The 19,995-nt window shown below is 47.5% G+C and overlaps 1 protein-coding gene across 11 annotated transcripts in view; it reads right to left on the reverse strand.

Annotated features, from left to right (window-relative positions):
* The window catches only part of LOC113944302, a 53,908-nt gene that overhangs the window by 3,276 nt on the left and 30,637 nt on the right, over nt 1–19,995 (reverse strand). For 3 of the 11 annotated variants that reach the window (XM_027637256.1, XM_027637253.1, XM_027637255.1), the window contains 5 exons: nt 12,122–12,296; nt 11,195–11,399; nt 10,160–10,782; nt 8,386–8,531; nt 5,520–7,575 (listed from right to left, as the gene is read on the reverse strand). In XM_027637256.1, the coding sequence (XP_027493057.1) occupies nt 6,780–7,575; nt 8,386–8,531; nt 10,160–10,782; nt 11,195–11,399; nt 12,122–12,296 (1,945 nt within the window). In that variant the 3' untranslated portion in view covers nt 5,520–6,779. Of the gene's footprint in view, nt 1–4,461; nt 4,676–4,798; nt 5,264–5,519; nt 7,576–8,385; nt 8,532–10,159; nt 10,783–11,194; nt 11,400–12,121; nt 12,297–17,904; nt 19,639–19,995 lie in introns of those variants that run through there. The other 8 variants (XM_027637252.1, XM_027637251.1, XR_003526633.1 and 5 more) reach the window with 7 other exon arrangements.

Genomic DNA, 19,995 nt, shown 5'->3' on the forward strand with positions numbered 1-19,995 from the left:
CTGGAGTGTGTTAGCAAACACCTTGTTCTTTGCTGTTCCTAGGTTTTGAGAGAGCCTAGCATCTTCCTCTGAAAAAGCATCGTTTGCAAGAGCCAGGCTGTACAGTGCATTCCCAAGCTGGGTCTGAAGAAGGGAAAAGAAAACCAGTAATTCTTTCTAGGCTGCAGCAAGGAGGTAGCCTGTAGGATCTTGTGGCCTTGACTGTAAATCTGCACAGTACCCTGATCCTAAATGATAAGTTGTGTTTGCATCCCAGAGCTGGGAGCAGAGGGAAGAAGGAAAACCTGGAAGGATGGGGAGATGTCTCTTTTTGACCCTTCCCTTTCCCAGGGGGAATGGGAGCAGGCTAGCCAGCAGGGAATGGCAGTGAGCTCCAAGGACTGCAGAGGCTTGATGGTTCATGATGAATCAGATGCACTTGAACTCTGAACAAGTAACTCCTGTTGGTACTGAATGGACTGCGCAGAGCTGGCAGCTGGGAGGGGAGTGAGTCAGAGCAGGAGCACTGAGAGTGACTCAACAGCCAGCATGGCTGTTCCCTGAGCCACTTCAGCCTCAAGTGTATTCCCGGGAGCACTCTCTTGGATCATCTTTGTATTCACTCATTTGGGTTTTGTTTGCTTTTTGGGTTTTTTTTGCATCTTGACGTCATTTCTGTGTTGTTTTTTTTTTTTCAGTAAAAAGGGCACTTAAGTAGTTGATTAACTGCTCCTTATTTATAGCACTGCCTGTTCAAGGCCAGTGGATCAATGGAAGTGGTGACCTGAAACAGTTTGGGAAGCAGGGGTGAGCAGAGCTCCATGGCACAGGATGCAGAGCAGACCTTGGGGCTGGCTGTTGAACTGGGCTCTGCCTGCTGGAATTCATTAACTGCAGCCAGGGTCCAGCCACCTGTTTAACCTGGCACTTGTTAAAGGACATGTTATCACCTCCAGGCTGCCCTTTTCTGGTCCCAGCAAACATCTTTGTGCAGTGAACTGGATCAAGGAACTGATCTTTAGTTTTCAGCAGTGTTTGCTCCCAATCTGGTGCATCACACAGTCCCCCCACATGCTGTACCAGTGTGTGGAGGGAGGCTTCCTCCTCTCCCTGCAGTGTCAGCTTTAAGTATTCTTTGACCTGTAACACTATGTGGTAAACTTTGATTTTTCTTGCAGTAATTTAACTGCTTTTTATTTTGTAAATAAGTTGTCTTCTTTTCACTATGAGGAAAGTGAGAACTTCTGTGCTATAGAGCCTCACTCAAGTTTTTCAGCCCGTGAGTTCATTACACACTACAGCAGTTAAGGAGAGCAGGGGATCTGTGACTCCAGGGGTCTGTGTGTGGATGCTGACCCGTTACTCACCAGCAGTCCATCTTCCCTCATTAAAGTGCTGCCTGTTGCTGGATGCTGCAGTGCAGCTCTACTGAAGAGTGTGTAGAGGCTGTTCAGAGCCTCCTCCCCCCTGAATTCATGGAGTGTTGTGAAAGGAGTGTTTGATTTTGGAAGGAAGAGTCCTATCTGGTATATGTCTCTTGTCTGTGTGATGTGGGTCTGGGATGAGTTAGGTAAGATGGGTATCTCCTGTCAGGTGTCACTGCCTGTTTATTGTCACTTCAACCTGAGATTTTAGCCCATGTGAAATGGTCCAGGGCTATAAAGGCCTTGTGCTCTTTGCACAGTTGGGTTATCCCAGGCATCAGTCATGGGATCTGCTCTGTGATGTTCTTGTGACCTCCAGGCTTGCTGCTCCCATCTGCCCACCCCTCCACCCAGAGAGAGGTTTGATGTGGATCCTCCCAAGGATGTGACTGGCACTGCAAGGGAAGATCCTGCACTAAGAGGGAAGGGTTCAAATCACTGGGGCTCCACTTACACTGAAACAAAGGATTCCTTTGCCTGGTTCTATGCAGAGAACCTTCCCAAGGTCTCTATCCAGTTTGCAGACTGGATCTTCTCATTTGTAGCCAAGATAATTTCTCAGGGATGCAAAGCCTGCAGTAGTGGAGATCACACTGGGGCAGGATTTGAGCTGGAGAGTTGCAAATTATCATTACATTAATCCCTCCTAATGGATCTAAAGCCTAATGCCAGCTGTTCAGTGTTTTTCAGCTGTGTAACTGCTCAAGCCTGGGCAGAGATGGGTGCTGCAGGATGCTTTGCCTGTGTTCTGATTCCTGCAGTGTTCTTCCATCTCTGTTGAAGAACAGGAACTCTGTATTCCTATCACTCAACTTTTCCATCATGCTGTAGAAAGGTTTCCCTTAGTGGATCACCTTCAGCTTCCTGAGGGAGATGTCTTATTTTGGACTGTGCACTGTTATTGTCAAAACTTTTTTTTTTTTAATAACGCTTGTACCTGTCTCCAGTTGTACTGATATTCTGCAGCAGCCTGAGAGATATAAGGCAGTTCCTTTGCCTGCCCGATCAGTAAGACTTTTAGCTCCATCATACTCCACTGTAGTGACAGGTCACTCAACAATGACAGTGAGAGCTTTGAATATTTATTTGATCTCTGGGAGGACAGTTTTCTCCTTTGCTTTTGGTTTCAGGTTTTTTCCAATTTCAAGTCAGAGAATGTCAACCTAATTCCAGGTGAATCTCACCCCCATATGCATTTAAGAGGAGACACAGCTGACATCACAAAATGAGAGTTACTACAGCTGCCTCATCCATGAGCTCTGAAGGGATCTTTGATATAGTTCTCAAAGATTTAAATTATTTTCCCTTTGAGCATGTCAGGGACAAGCAGGAGAGTGCAAGATTCACCAGAATCTCCTGCTGGAGATCTGCTTTCCTGGGATTTTTGCTGTGTTACAAATTCACGTGCAGTGAAGGCAGGAGATCTGAGATGGTCTTGGAGCTCTTTTCAGAACTTGGGATGTGCTGAGGTCGATCTCTCAGTCCTCAGTGACAGCTACAGTAGCTTCTTGCTGCCAGACCAAAGCTGGTGCTCCATTTCAGATGTGTTCTTGATCATAGAGTGGAGACCCACACTGAACGCCCCTTCCCCATCCACGCCTCTCTTAAGGACAACCAGGATGTACAAGGACATCATAAAGGAGATCTCTGTTCAACAAAGCAGAAGTCTTTGCCCTCTAAAGTATTTGCTCTTCATCTCCCCATGTTTTTTTCAGGCTTTCCCACCCAGCCTCGTGACTCATAAAGGAGCTATTCTTTCTTTCCTTGGGACCTGAGCTCACAGGGGGCTCTTAATCCAGTGTTTTGTCTTCTTGTGTGTCTGCCTTCAGAACTCAAAACTATACGAACTCTATAAATAAAGACTGCCTTTTGTTGTTTTCCTGGTAAATGACCAGTAAGGCTTATACTAAATTCTTGTTAAAGGTCATTTTTGAGTTCTGATAAATCAAGGGAGTAACTAACTTTCTCTTATTCCCTGTGACGTGGTACATCCAGAAAGGTCTGTTTGTACTAGCTGGGTAAGTTCAGTGGGCAGGAGTCTTGAAAAGTAATCTTAGTATTTTGTCAGCCATGACAATGAAAGGCATAAAAATATGATGGAGTTTGGAACAAATAATTGCTTTCTTGGCTTACAGACAACCCTGTTCCCAAGTACCCTGGGTTATAATAGCATTTTGTCAGTTTGTTAATCAGAAATGGAAAAATACAGCACAACTAATCTCCATGGCTGCTAAGTAAGACGTACATGTGATGCTGAAAGACCTTGAACGTCCCAGGAGTGGGATCATGCAGTTCAGAAAGGTGTCTAAGGATTATGGAAATCTACTGCCTTGTCAGTGTGCTGGCACTCCTCGCCCTTCCTGTGCCACCTCACCCCACATCATGGGCTCTCCAGGGCCATAGGGATTGTTCCATGCTCGAGTTCCCTTTCAACACCTGTAATTCACAGGCAGCCAAGCAGCTGTGTACACATCGGATACATAAAAGGAGCACGTGTGTTGGAAGCACAACCTCTGTCTGGTTTGACAGGTTCAACAATCCCACTGTTGCTTCCCCTAGCAGGCTGTCCCAGATCAAAGGGCTCGTACTGTTCCCTGGCCACAGGTTTTTTAGACAGGACTACAGCACCAAGTACATGTCCTGCTTGTAACTCAACACCCTGTGATTATTTATGGACCCTCTTCTGGGGACAGTTTGCTTGGTTCAGAGGAAATAGGCCATGATAACTTGGAGCCCGGCAGGCAGGTGCTTCCTGTGATACCTAGAAATACCCTGAATCTAACAAATTGAACAATCAGCCAAACACAAGCTCAATGCTAAATATCAGACCTTTTACGTATACTTATTGTTCTCTAACCTTTCTGAACAGCCAGGCTGGCTGAAGGTATCTTGATTGAAAGATATGACTGTACAAACAGTCCACAGCTGGTTTCGAGCATGAATTGATGTGGAGAAAATCATTGTGCTGGAAAGTAATTGAAAACTTTCCAGAAAGCAGCAGCTTTGTGTGGCTGTGAAAGCCACTTGCTGTTTGGATAAATTAATCTGTTACACTTACTTGTACCTATGCCTTGCCTTGTCAAAGCTGCCCCGGAGGTAATGAAGAGAAGATGGCGGCGCCATTGCGATCCTGGCAGGGAAGACAAAGGTGCTACAAGCTGTTGCTTTTTACGTGTGAGGTGAATGGGGCTTGAAGGTTCATAGATGCAGATCTGTCATGACAGCATAAGAGAAATTTTCCTCTGGCAGCTGCTCTGCTCAGGCATCCATCTCTGTGAAAAACAAACAGCAAACTAAAGCAATGCCTCATGCTCTTCACTGGCTGTTCAGTATTTTGGGGAACGAACAATTATTGTCTAGCAACTAGGAAATAGCTGGAGGGAATTCCAGCTCACCTGAGGGAGCCAGGCTGCTGCCCTGACAAGCATTTTGACAGCTATTGCTCACTATAGTGCTCAGCTATGTGCAGCCACCCTCACGTCTTGAGCACCCTCCAGATGATGCAAATCTTTCCATTTCCTCTAGGACAAAATGAAGCACCAGAATGCTGGATGGTGCAGATAAAAAGAAAATACAGCAGATGAAGAGAAAATACAGTGAGACACAGCATGTCTCACTGCTGGTCTCTGTCTCAGTGCCTGGAGCAGTGTAACAAGCCCTGGCAGCTGTGGCCAGAGGACAAAGCACTGGGCACAGTTTGAGGCCTGCTCAGGGATTGTGTCATTGGTGACTTCACAAGACTAAGGCTACCTTTATGAAGGTGGCTTCTGTCTGCCTTCATGCAGTGCCCACTGATGCTGGTTGATCTCTGGAGAAATACACAAATGTGCTTGTATGAATCCTCCTGTAAAATAAAATGCCTGTAACAAAAATACTGGGTTGGTAGTGAATAATACTGATTGGCTTTGTCTTTACCCTGCAGGCCTGAAAGAACATTTACAGGCTGTCCTCCAAGATCCATGAACCAATATTTAGGCTTCCTTAATTTTGCCTCCCAGGCTGAAATCTGGCCTTTGCTGTGTAAGTCACAGCGTGACATTTTGCTGATCTTGTAATCGCAAGGCAGCGGTCAGTGGTAATGTCAGGTTGAAAAGGTTAAACCCAGTTTACCTTTTCACTATTGTTCAGCTTCGAGTCATTTCCCTGCTGAGGAACTGAGAGAGGCTGGACCTCACGGGGTAGTGCTTTGTGCCCTCAGTTTTGGCTCTCACGTCTGGTGTGCTGAGACCTGACCTGCCCAGGCAGGACTGCAGCCAGAGCAAAAGATTTTGTGCCAGTCTGTTGCTGTCTAGTGAGAGTTAGAGTAGCAGGTTTGTACTGTTCTCCCAGTCTCATTAGGAGTAGCCCCTCCACAGAGTAGACGTAGGCAGATTGTTCACCTGAATGCCACCCACATGTGAAAGATATACTCCAGAGTACAAATATTTTAAAAAAACACCCACCTAAAGTAATTGAAACATAATTATTAAAACCTTTTATGTTACTCTACAATACAAGGTAAATTGTTCATTTCAATTAAATTTTGAAATACACTAGATTACATAATTTAAATAATTGCAAACTCTTAAGTTCACTATCAGTGGTAGCAGAGCTATATTTACATATATTTCTGAGATATTTCAGATGCAGCATTATGTTCCAGTCCCTAAGTCAGTTAAATAACAGACTTTTGGTGGGGGTATGCTGCTCTTCCACAGGTTCTACACATATGTGGGGTGTATGTGTCAGAGAGCAAAAACTCCTTTTATTCATGTTTGCCTTTTTTTTTTGCCTTTTTTTTCCTTTTTCTTTTTTTTTTTTTTGCTGTGTGCATGCAGCTGAATCTGAGCAAATTGACACCTACTTCATGTGGATTAAAGATGAAAGGCCTTTCTTTTTAAACAAGTATTTTGACTGAATATACAGAGGTGAATAATGAAATACAGTCCTTAGGAGTAGTGGTGGAAAACATAATTTTCTCCAACTTTCATCCTCTGTTGCATAATACTGCACCTAATTTTGACCCTGACTTTACCTAATGCTGATGAAATACAGTCAGTAGTGGAAACCTCCCTCATCAAGACTGGCTTTCAACACGATCCATGCAATGGCAAGCATCATACATCATTCTCCTGCAGTGCAATATCAACAGTATTTTCCTCCAGTGATCTGCTCCTCGAGGGGAGACCATTTCTGTATGTACATGAGTCACAAACTGGTTGTGAGTCCTGAGGCTGGAGACCAGCGTTAGGCTGTGGTGCTTCCAGTGCTGTTAAGAGTCTTTGGGGGTCAGACTCCTCCCTGTGTTGTCCACAGAGCACAGCAAGTTCAAGCCACTGAGGCTCTTGATGGTCTCTGCACATGACATTGGTCAAGCCAAGTCAGCCCATGCAGGACTCAGGGCCTGGTGTGAGGAGTGCTGATCATGATGTTGGGCAGCGCATTCCGCCGCTTCTTCCAGGAGCCCAGCTCCCTGGAGTACCGCCTGATCTGCCTGAACCAGTGGTGAGTCCGTGCCCGGTCGCTGTCCCGGAACACAAACGCCTCCCTCCTGATCTCAATGAGTTCAAAAGTGTCGTCACAGTCGGGATCAGTAGAGACAATGCAATTACTCAGCCTCAAGGGCTCCCTGAGCAAATGGAACTTCCCATTATTTTTGTCCCTGATGAGTACCAGCACGGCATCCTTCACAGGCCCTGGCTCGGCTGATTCCAGGCTGGACTCAGACACACGCTTCATGTTCACCAGGAGGAGAACCTGCATGTTCTGGAACTTCAGGGTCTTGCTGCCTTTTTTCACCCACTGGCCATCGGGGGGCTGGGCCAGCTGCAGAGACCCCTCCATCACAAATCGCGTTTCCTCCCGCAGCCAACCAACAGTTTTGAGGGCAGTTTCTCTCATCTCAATATTAATGACTTCCCTCTTCTTCTTGCTGTCCTGGCGAAAGGATCGGAGGGTCCATGTGTTCCCCTCCTGCTTGGTTTTCATGTTGATGTGCTCCAGGTGGGACTCGATGCGGCTCTTGGCCTCCCGCAGGCTGCCGTGATCCGGGTGGTACTCGGTGGTGGCCTTGATGATTCTGCTGAGCAGCAGTGGGTACTTGGTGACTCTTTGCAGAGGGGCCATCAGGAAGGACCTCAAGTTCATCCGCCGCAGTGCTGTGTTGTCATTCTGGGAGACATTGAGGAATATTCTGCAGGGATTTAAGAAGAAAGAACGAAATGGCAGCTGTTCTGCCAGCAGATGCTGCAATCCTAGAAGCAAATGAACAGCATGGTGCTGCTGGGCACTGCAGCCCCCCCCGGTTTTGCAACCTTGTGAATTCTGTCTTCTCAGAGACCAACAACAATTTCTGTACCTGTGCTCAGCTGCAGAACCATGATGAGGTGCCTGGGACACCAGCACATGGCATCCTAACAGCCTTCTATTAAATCATAAAATAGCAAGGGTGTGATCTTTCCCTGGTACCCCCTGATGTAGACACGAGGCACATACATCATTTTATATCAGATTATATTAATTTGTAGCACCTTTCAACATCAGATTACACAGCACTCTAAACAAGAATTTGGTACTGTCATCATTTTAAGATGAGCAGTGGAAAGACAAATTATTCGCCTGACGTTCCAGTAAACTGGGGCTAGGAATGGGAAAAAAATTCAAATCATGTGTGCCTCATGGTGGCTTTCCCCAGTGGAAATCCAGCCTGGACTCTGGCACAGGGACTGAGAGCTGTTCTCAGCTGAGCATTATTTGGTGACAGTTCAGTGCAGTGGTCAGACACAGCTACCACAAAACATAGCTGGGGACCAACTGGTTGCCTCAGTGGAGATACCAAGAACTCAGTATTCTTTGGAGATTACATTACTGTCCTCACCCTAACAGAGTGATAACTGAAGAAAGTTAGCATCAAACTTTGATCTAGTTGGGTTGACAAGGGCTTCAAACTCAGCCTGGTGCCCTTCTGTCCCCACAGCCTGGATGAACACAGCCACGTTCTCACCTGAGCAACTCCTTTTCCTTCTCCAGTGCGTTGAGCATGTTCACGGAGGAGGACTGCTGGAGGCAATAGGTCTGGAAGGCCGGCAGCATGTTGACAAACTCTAGGAATATTTCTCCAATGCACACAGTCATCAGGTCATCATCCCCCTGCAAGGATGCAATAGATCCCCTGCTTGGTTAGCTCAGGAGAAACAGCCACGCAGCCTGCGTTCAGTCCTGTCAGCATGACCCTGCTGCAGGATCTGGTGAGCACCAGACCAAAGGTGGAGCTGGGCTCACCCTTCCTAGTGGAAAGGCAGTCCCTGCAGGTTCCAGGGAAGCAGTGGATGGGGAGGGGAAGGAAAGCTGGTCTAACTGCTTGCTCTTCCACAACAAAGAGCTGTCTTCCCTCCTCCTGTGCACTCAGCCAGCTCACCAGAGCAGGGGCTCAAAGGCCAGAGTGAGCCTCCTATTCAGGAGGGTGTACTGGGGCAGTGCATAAATTAACAGAGAGCATTCAGGAGCAAATGTGTAGGGGAGGCTTGTAACTCAGTAACACACATGGCACCTAACAACTTCTGCAGTTGCTCCCAGCAACTGGCCGGGCTGGGAAGCAGTCTCCTTCAGTTGTGTTACTGGCCTACTTTGATGCCGAGAGGGAAAAATAAAATACCATGGTAAACTCTGATTTCTGGATGCATAATAAATTATGGGAATAGCAAGAATTTGGTGCCACAGAATGCTCTTAACTCTGTCAAGGTGTATGCTGCTGACATGCTCTGCAATCACTACTCATTTCACCAGCAAAAGAGGGAGCAGTTCTCTGGCTGCTGGCAGCTTTTCGGTACAGTACTGAGCTCTGGTTGCCAAGGCAAGATGGAGGAGATGGGGAAACCCATGGCTGTTTGTAGAAGCCATTGCCTCAACAAATTATTCACAGGGACCATCAAACGGGCTGTGCACATCTGTCTTCACTGTGCCAGGTGCACGAGTGGTTGTCCAAATTGCCAGCTTCTGAGACACGTGTCACTCAGTCTGACATGCAGTGTTTCAGAGAGGGAGAGAAGGGATGTTTTCCTAGAGAGCAAAACATCCTGGAGAAACCGACACGGCAACAAGTGGGGTTTGGTTTCTTGAAGAGAAGAGGGTATTGAACTGTTTAAATGTTCTTTGAAGTGACTGTCTGCTGCTCTAGTCTTACTTCGATTTCTCTGCCCTCTGACCACCATGCTAGTGGGGCAGGAAAGCTCCTTGTGCAAGGCAGGGTGCATAGGGTGGTACACAGCCAGTACACAGAGCTGTAGAGCAGGGAGCAGCGTGTGTTGCCTGGCCCTGCAGCCAGCCTAGAGCCAAGCTGCAGTAAACTGCAAGCCAAGGCAAGCACAGCCAAGCCAGCATGAAGCGAGTCAGCTCAGGGCTGCAAGAGCGTGGCCTGAGAGACTGACCAAGCTGAGCTCTGTGCCCCCATGGTCACACTCTTACCAGCGTCCAGGCTAACCAGCTTAGAGCTAACTTTGGTAATGGGACCATTAGGTCCTGTTAATGGGATAAATGAGCAGGACTGCTGGTGACCTGTGAGGTCAGTGGCATTACCACAGCAGAGAGTGGGGCCAGCACCTGGCACACAGCTTCTGAAATCACTAGTTTACAATAGCTGAGGGAACAAGGGACTAGACAGATGACCATAACCCAGGAATCCTACCTCCTGCTCCTCTGCTCCACCTACGCTGCCCCACTGACACAAAACCTATTCCTGCCTGCCTTGTCTAGCCCCTTTAGAGCACACAACCTCATACCTGGTCAAAGGCCTGATCGATCTCTTCCTGAAGTATCTCCAGGAAGTTTTCATTGAGGTCAATGAGCTCCTGGATGTTGCTGAAGATGCCCTGGAGCTGCTCCTGGCTCAGCAACCCGGCTGCCTGCATGGGGAGGTAGAACTCCTCTTTAATGATGCGCAGGTCCTCTCCATAGCTGGCCTCTGTGTTGACAAACTCCAGCACAGACTCCTTGCGCTCTGTCCTGCGCTTGCGGCACTTCTCGCAGAGGTCAGCCCGCCTCTGGTTGCAGTTCTGAACATCTGTCTCCACCGGCAGGTCCCTTTCTCCACAGTCAGTGCAGGGACGGTGGGCTTCCCAGGCCTGCAGGGAGCTCAGTGTTTCAGATGCCCTGTTCCTCCACTTCCTGGCTGGCATTTGGCCAATGCCACTATCTGCCCTCTCCACATCTGCTGACTTGGTCCGGGTGCCCTTGCTGGGATCCAGGTCGTCCCGGGCATCATTCACGCCAACAATCCCACTGTCTGTGCTCAGGCTGCTGACATTGCTCCAGTGGTGTCTGGAGCGGAGGGAGCCACGTGGGGCACGGCGGGTCTCATCAAAGCTGCCACCATGGCCGAGATTGGCTTTTGCTACCACTGGACCTGAGAACAGACACAAATCATTACAGGTACTGCCAGCTGCAGAACTCACCTGAGGATCTCTCACCATGAGGAATCCTGTGGGGACAGGTTACATCTGGTGAAGCAGGGCTCTGAGCTGCCTCCCCTCCCTGTTTTGCTGCTGAGACTGGTGAGAGTCAGAAGCAAATGGCTCCCAGGTGAAGCCTGGAGCCTGTCACCCCTGCACTGCCCACACCTGTGAACTTATTTGGTCTGCCTCTTCCCCTGCCATGCAGAGATAGAGATGCAGCAGAGTAGATCCTGATTTCTTGCATGCCTGGGTACAACCCAGAATGCTTCCCTTCCCCAGGTCATAGAGTTACTCCATATTTACAGCAGCACAGCAGGCTCAGCATCTGACCCCTCAGCCCCTCTGAGAGTGCAGAGTGTGTACCATAGTCTCGCTCCTGCCGGCGTTTCTGCGCGTGCTGCCGCGCTGCAGCCGCGATCTTCAGCTCCAGCTGCTTCCTCTTCACCGAGTCTGTTGGCATAGGGTCACTGAAGTGTGGCCGCAGCCGGCACTCCCGCTGGGCCTTGGCACCATCCATGCTCTCATGGACGATGTCGGAGCTGGATCGGCGACAGCCAGGACTGGGGGTCTGCAAGAAAGGCAGGAAAGAGTCTAGAGCAAGGCTGTGGTCAAAGCAGCACCTGGTCTGCACCCACTGGACTTTAGTTGCCAAAGGAGAGGAAAAGCAACTCATCAGTAGCGGGATTGTAAATGCAGCTCTGCTACAAGATCATTAAGGAATCTGTTCCCCCTGGTCCCTCTGTCTTACTCAGTCCTAAGAGCAAGAACCCCTTTCCCTTTGCTGTTGTGTAGCTCTGAGAACACGAGGGGGTTGGATCATGGCTGTCAAATACCCATGAAGGAGTCAACAGCACAGCCCAGGCCAGGGGCCTGTCCCCAGGATTCTGAGCTATCTTGCCTCTGCTCTGTGAATGTTTTGGTGGTGCAGGATCCACAACTCCATCCTCCATGCCTTACTGACATCAGCAGTTTGACCAGGAGGGAACTAGGAGGGAGTCTGATCTCCCAGACGCTCTGGAAGCCATGAAGTCATTATTGCTGAACTTCCTGAAAGAAATGCAGTGGCACATAGGCAGGGGCACAAAACTGACTCCTGTTTCATTACCTGTAATAAAAAAGGCACTAGATATGCTTCTAACAGAGTTTAATCACTCATGGAAGTTGGTGTGATTTCAGATCGAAGGCTCCCAGCCTGCCCAGATCCTACAACCAAGGGATCCTTCAGAGCTTCTAATGAGGAAAAAGTCCTGAACACGTGCCCAAGATGAGAGGTGAATTCCTCTCCCTTACATTCCCTGCAGGTGGAGTGGCGCTGGCTGTCTCATTGCTTGGCTTGTTCTCCCAGGTCTCTGTTGCCATGGACATTGCTGTGGGCTGCTGGCTGTCCTCTGGAGGTGGGAGATCAGCTTCCCTCAGATCACACTGTCCCTTAGAGGGGGATTTGGCAGCAGTCTCAGCATTGCAGCTGCAAGGGAAGAAGCAGATTCTGATGAACATCATGGATGCAGTTCTCCTGCTGTTCCTGACTGAGGACTGAGCAGCAAGCCCCAGTTTTAACAACCATCTGCAACAGTTCAGGGCAAGTGCAGGCAGGAATCATGGCTGGTCAGCATGGGTGGCTGTATACGCATTTTAGGGGCTCTAAGCACAGTTCAGTTAAGACAGTGCAAATTGGGCAACTGCGCTCTTGCCAACATCAGTCTGGGTTATCAATTCTTAGGTGTTCACAGGGCATTTTTGTGTCCATAAAACATGAAGTTCTCCATAGGGACCAGAAAAACTTCTAAGTAGGCCATAGCCATATTTGCTGCTATTTAAAGAGATGTTGTCAACACAGAAACCATACTGCTCATCTGGAAGAAAACCTGCTAAAAACCCTAATACTTTGAAGGGATTAGAGGATTAAAGGAGCTTTCCCTCTGTTTTTCATTTCTTATGATCCCAAGCCTACTGAAACCACTGGAAAGATACCCCCTTCTTTCAGTGATCTCAGGATCAGGCCTTTTGGTGCACTTAAGAGACCTGAAAAGATTGGCAGAGTCTATTGCTCTCACTTGGCAATTCTGAGATGCCCTTATTCGTGGCTGTCTGTAGCTAACAAGGGCCTCATCTGGCCGATATAGGCAGCCTGTTCCAACCCCATGTTCCCCTCTCTGTAGACACCACCACCTCTCCAGACAGACACAGTCTGGTGCAAAACCACTGACTTGACAGAGTAGTTGACAGGCTGTCATTTGTGATACTTCTTGTGATACATTTTTTTTTAACAGACTCTCTGAGACACCTTATTTCCATGCATAATGAAGCCTGCTTGGAAGAATTTTTTTTTTATTTTTGATTTACTTTATTTTTATGGACTTGGATCCCTTTACAAAGCAAGGTTGTGAGGACTGGATATGGACGCTTGTATATACAGGAAGCCAAAGTCTGGAACATATTTCAGGTTATGCATACATTTTATGTTTAACAAAAATCTCCTATGAGAAAAATCTTCTTCTTAAAGGCTTCACTTGTCAACTTACACTGATAGGTCATACTGCTAATGTGCAATTCCAACAGTGCCAGCTACAAGCAAACACATGAGACAGATGGGCATTCTCCTTACAGTGAGTGACAGTTGGCTCTGATAACAAACCATCAGCCAACACCGAAATCGCTGAAGAGGGAACAAATCTCCCAGGACACAAACCGTCTCTGTTGTCAGGCCAGAAAAGTTGGTTTGCATCTTTCCAGCTGATGCTTTTTCATCTTCCCCCATTTATGCTTCCAGGTCCCTCTGACACTACCAGTTAAAAAGAGTTTAGACGTGGCTTGCGCAGCAACGCCAACAGTGCCAACAGCAGGCTCACGGCTTTCACTTTTTGTTGTCACCCTCCAGGTCTCTACTGCCCAGCCTGCAGAAAGGGGATACCAACATCAGCACTGTCACCAAGCAGTGCGTAGTAGGGACTGTGCCAGCCCCCTTACAGGGCTGCAGTAAGAGCAGTGCAGGAACACAGCAAGGCTGTGGCCCGGCCTGGCCTGGCTTGAGAGGTTCCTGCCTCCTTCCTCCCTCCTGTCCCCAGCCACGCTTGGGGTGCCACTCATTCAGCCCAGTGTAAATGTCTGTATGGCTACGATCTAAAATCAGTCTTGAAATTATATGGGTTTAAAAAATACACCTGACCTCATGTATTCCCAGCCAGATCATTTCATAAATGTTTCACTGAGTTGGGTAAAGTATGAACAATTCAGCTGGGCACACTCAAGGGAGGAGAGGCACAGGTTAAGGAGCAAGAAGACGCTTGAGGACGATGTGCTACTGCTGGAAAACCACAGCTTTCCAAAAGTTGCTCCTGCTCAAACCACTCCTGGTTCAAACACACAGAAAGGGGCACAGAGAGGCAACGGGATGTGTCCAAGGTCAGTAGCAGAGCTCACAACTGAAATATTATCTTCTTGATCACACCACCTACCACCACACAGATCAGACTCTCAGAGAGATGCTGAGCTTTCATTTGTCATTTTTACAGTGCTTCAAAATCATCCACTTAAATATGGGAAGTACTCCAGGACATTACTGCTCCGTTAAGTGAAGCTGACAGCAGCTCTCTGCAGACCAGATGCCACCACTTACTGTGGTTTCCATAACCCAATAGGAATATTTAAAAAAAATCTCCAGCCATGACTTGCAGTGGGAATAAGAGCCAATACTATCCAGAGAGCTGAACTAAGGAAACATCACTGGAGACTGAGAAATTCAACCCACCCCATGGCTAGTCAGCGAGAGGTAAAAAAGGCAATGATGCAGAGCCCACCTTTTGTGAAAGGAGATTTCTTCATCCCTGCTTTTACTGCTGGGGCAAGTGCTACTTCACTCACCAGGAGTGTGATCACTCATGGAAGGGATCACTCATGGAAGAGGGATGTGGGCAAAACAGGGAGGATATAAGCAGTTTTGCAGAACCACAGCTTCAGGCTACTCCTTTTACCTTTGCTTCTGGTTAGGAGGAAGAGGGGACATTGCCAAGAAAACAGGATATTGCCCCTTTCTCCAGTCCCCTCTTCCTGGCAGAGATCTGTGCTGCCAACAGGTCCACACCATTGCCTGCTCAAGCAGAGCTGCAGAAGGGGGGGACTCTGACATATTTCCTTCTGTGGGATCAAACCACTTACTGGAAAAGGAGTTTATGCCTGGGATTGGTGTCAGTTTTTCTTGTTCCCCCAAAACAGGGGATGCACTTGGGCCAGCACAGGGAGGATATGTTCTTTTTGAAAGTCTTTTTAAACCTCTGGGTCATCATCTCTGAATCTCATGGAAGCAGAAGTACCAGGGGTGTGGTGTACAACTGGAAATGCACCTACTTTCCTTCATGGTCTCTATGGGCCTCTTCACGCTTGTATCATTGTTCAGGCCAGCAGTTCTCAGCCCTTTTCACATGTTCCTGACTCCTTCTGACTCATGGAAACATTTTTGTGCACGCCTTCCCTGCTGTCACCTCCCTTCCTGACTTGGAGTCCTCCACTATGGGAAGCTGGTATTCTATCCACTACCCTGGTGCCATCCCAAATACAGATCAACACTCTTTCCAGGAAATCTTCTTTCTTAGTCATGTCCCTTGCTTCCATGTGCAGGTTTCTACTGTCACCATGCCCCCCATTTCATAGACACAACCCCCCTGGTCCTTGCATACCCTTATCCTGAACAATTTGCCATTTAACAATTTCAGAAAGTGGACTATATATTGAAATGCTTACAGGATTTCCACCTAGATCTCAACACCCCTTCCCAGCCAGGGCTACAACCTAAATTAAAGGTATACAGTGACCAATGAGGGGCCTAAAGCTGCCATCATTTCAAGACTGAAAATCAAATCTTCACTGATGAAATATTAAGTTAATTGAATGAGTCTTAACTAAGTAACTATGAATTACCAGGGAGACAGTTAACTTACAGACAAAACTGCTTTGTAAAACTGTGACACTTACATAGAACTACTAGAAAGAAGACAATTTTAGGTATTTTATTCTATGACACTCCATCACAACATCTCTATCAAGGGCTTGCTGAGCTCAGTATCAGTGGAAATGGGACTGAATCCTCAGCTTTCAGCTCATTTCATTTAGAAGTTAAAAAAATGTGGCCTGGATGTCAACAATCGTAATTTAGGACCCAAAACATCCAGACAAAAAGTCTCCCACCTCTGCAGTGAGAATCAGCTTGAATTGTGAGTATTCAGGCACATTACAGTCTCAGGTGAAAATGATGGAAAAATGAGACATTTCCATAAAAAGGAAACTCAAGTTTCCTACTAACCAGTGCTTTGGCAATAACAATTACCATTAATTGATGTTATCATTATGGAAAATAAACAGGCCAGGCTGGTTCCTTCACATGAAACAACCTCTCTCATACTGGAACTACTGTCATTCTCATTTTTAGATCAACTATCATTTTGGTGTTAATAAAATCACTTCATAGATTTTAATATATCCAACTAGGGAGACTGAACACATTCACAGAAACAAAAACCACTGTAGATATTAAAAGCAAAGAAACCACACTGAAACCATAGAGGCCCCAGGCAGGAAGTGTTTGGAGGTTGGGAGAGTAGTGGGAAGAAAGATCTTATGCACTACCCATTTCCTGTACTTTGCTGTGCATTCACCTTGGGCTCCAGATACTAGTCAAACCTTTGATCTGCATGGAGGCAGCTCTTCCTACACTCCTGCTCACAGCTTGTGCCAGGCTGTGTATTTCATTTCACATCCATGACAAAAATAATCTACTCAATGAAAATGGCTGCATACTACAGCTTTCTCATCTGCTTCTTTGGGTTTTCATACTCTAGAAAAAAAGCACAAAGGCTGGGCTGGACAGCTGAGGGAAGCATTTAGGGCTCTGACACCACCCACTTCCCTTTGGAATGTAAAGTTGCAGAAGTATTTCTGCTTGCCACCCTGCTTCAGCTCCACAGAAATTCTTTCAGATGACTCTCACTCCTGTGCAGAAGTCACTATCATCTCCTCCAAAACCTGAGTCCAGTCTCAGAGCCCATGCATTCCAGAAATAGCAAGACAGCATACAAGGTTGATGCCCCGGCATTTCACACACTGATCTGTGGATTGCAGAAGCAGCCGGGAAACAAGTCAAATGCAATTCTTGGCAAAGCCAGTTATGAAAGCCAAGTGCATGGAAATAAACCACTCCACCAACACTTACTCTTCCTTTTTCCATCAGCCTTTTCCCATCGTGATAAGACGGTGATAACTGCCCCAAATCCTTAGCTTCTAGAACTTTGCTGATTCCTACTGAGCCACTCTGCATAGAAAGGGATCCACTTCTCTTTGGCAGGAGGGAGGTAACAGGACTGCAGCGTCCAAAACCAAGATAGAGAAAAAGCAGTCCTTGTGGACATCTTTCCCAGATAAGGGGAAAAACATGGTTGGAGAAGATGAAGAAAGACTTTACAAAACCATTTTCTCTCGCTGCCTACACTGAGTTGGCAGAAGGGTAGTATTTGCAAGTGCTTTCACTCGCTGCTGTGTGGCTCTGCAAAAGGTGGTTAAAGACTCATAGCAGCCACCTTGCTCTTGTTTGCTGGTTCATTTCATACAGGCAGCAAGTGAAAGCACTTGTTGCTGCATGTCACACTGTCTAAATTCATGTCCTGCAGTGGTAGGACGGACTCTACATCTTTCTTCAAAGGAATCATTTTAGTACTTTGTATCCCTCGTCTGCCTTCTACTTTTAACAGATGATTAAAAAAAAAAAAGACATTTCAACAATTTAATGCAGAAATAAAACGGGTGGGAATTTGGGTGTCAGAACTACTAATGGCTGGTGTCTTTACAGGATTAAGGTGCACAAAAAGGCGAAGTCTAGATGAGAATGCTTTTTGATGTTTAATCCTACGCAAAGATGGAGTTTAAGCTCAACAGCTTAAAGACGTCCATGTGGCTATCAGAGACTCTAAGATCAAAAGCTCTGCCAACAACGCATTTATGCTACAGGACTTAAATGTACATATCAGGAGAAAGACGAGATCATTAACAAGGGAACTGCTTTCAGGTGACCCCATGGAGCATGTTACCTTTTCTTAATAAGTTCCAAGGCTGAACCTATGAATTCATCCTTCATTTTTTGTAGCTTAGCTCCATAGCTGGATAAGTCTGTAGCTTCTAAGAGCAGCGATGAACAGCAAGAGGACTGGGCTTCAGAAGCCAGGGACTGCCCTGCAAGGTGGAGGACATCATTTAATTTTCTTGTCTCTCCTTTCTGCTGCTCATCACTCAAGATCTCCTGCCCAGTTCTGTGTACTGCTACTGCCTGTAAAGGTGATCGTGGAATTGGACTGGAGCAAACAGGGACTGGCGATGTATCTGGGCTAGAGGTCTGGAAGGTTTTGTCCTTCAGCTCAGGACTGCTCATCCTGAAACCATCCCATGTGGTTGGATACTGGGAAAAGCCAGCAGAGGTGTGGTTTTCATGGAATACATTGTCATCATCCTCCGCTGTGACAGCAGATTCATTGACAGCTTTGGTCCCCAAAGCTTCTGGACAGACGTTCTTTTCCTCCTCCAGTGTCTGGTTTGCAGGCAGACTCTTATTCAAGCACTCAGTTGTCCCACTGCTGCTGGCAGATGAATTTCCTTCCTTTCTTCTCATCTGCTTAAATTCCTCAAAGGTGGGTATGTAGAGCCTCCCTTTACAGCGACCTTTCTTGCTCTGTCCCAGTGTGACTTTGCCATTTGTTTCCCCACTGTATTGTTCTAGGGTTTCTGCTGTTCTGGATTTGCCCATCTCATGGCTTTCCCCCGTGTGCTGAAGGGGCAAACTGGGGGAGCTATTCTGCCTTCGGAGCTGAAGTCTCCTCTGAGCCTCCTGCTTGATGTCTTCTGGACTGATGATCCTGTGTGCAAAGCACAGTCCCTGTCTCCCCGTGAGGCTGTGCCTGAGGGCAGTGTGTTCCACCAACACTGTGCAATAGTTGACAGCACAACCGTTCTTGCACTGCCGACACACCTGGCACTCAAAGAACTCCTGGGCCATCAGGTCAGGCAGGGCCACCTGGGGACGCACTGGCTTACAGGGCTCTGCCACCTTACTGCTGTGCAGCCTCAGCTTCTCCTTCAGCTCTTTTTTGGCATCCCCATGTAGGGCTCTTTCCTCTGCAGAAGGGAAGAGCCACTGAGGCACTTTGGCAAAGGGAGGGAGGAGCACATTCTGTGCCGATTGAGACGTCTGTTTAGCACGGAGAGAAAAGTTTCTCAGAGAGTCCGACGTGCTCTGTACTGGGGCCACATCCACACAGCCTTCTGTCCACTGACTGGTGCCTCTATAGCGAAAGATGATCTCGTTATCCAGGCTCCGGCAGTGAGAATACAGCCCAGAGTCGGCAACTGTTGCCCAGTGAAGGTTCTCCACGCTCCGATACATCCGATTTTCCACAGGACCGGCCAAAGGTGCCTTGGCCGTGTGGCAGTAGTCTAGAGTGTGGAAGTCCCCAGAAAAAATGTGAGTGTCTAGGTTCTTTAGTGGATGCATGCTGCTAACCAAAAAATCCTTTAAGCCATGTTGTGCACAGAGCTGATTATTTTGGCAGCTCGAGATCACCCGGCAGTGTTCCTGTCTCTCATCAACACTGATGTATGTCATAGCAAATGCACATGGAGGCTCTAAGACAGTGGCGTCTAGGGGGAGAGGAGGGAGCTGTGGTGTTGCTTAGATGGCAGTCAGTGTCCACAGACCACAGACAGCACAGTGTGCTGCTGAGGACTCACATAAGAGAGCTCTCACATGGGTGGAGTCGCCATGCGCAGAAGACCTGTGAATGGAAGGAAAGATGAGTTACTGAAGCAGCCTGGTGGTGACTCGCAGGATGCAACAGCAGGTCTGCTTCCAGGGAACGCAGAAGCCAACACCAACAGCTTGCGTAGGAACAGAGCAGCATAACTAGGAGATGAGCCACAGGGCTTGGGGCAGGGAATCTTTTTCTTCTCTAGCCAAGCCAACAGTGGCCTTACACTACCCATCTGAATTTGGAGAAGTTTATCCTACCTAGCAATTCCCTCACAATAATGTGGTTCAACTCCAGTGACAAATGCTCAGAAGTGCTTGCTGCAGGCCCAGCTTACTCTCACTGCAGCACTTCAGGAGATGGCAGGTTTACAAGAGATAGTGA

The sequence above is a fragment of the Corapipo altera genome, unplaced genomic scaffold (genome assembly GCF_003945725.1).
Source record: "Corapipo altera isolate COAL_440 unplaced genomic scaffold, ASM394572v1 45, whole genome shotgun sequence".
In the NCBI taxonomy this organism is placed as follows: Eukaryota; Metazoa; Chordata; class Aves; order Passeriformes; family Pipridae; genus Corapipo; species Corapipo altera.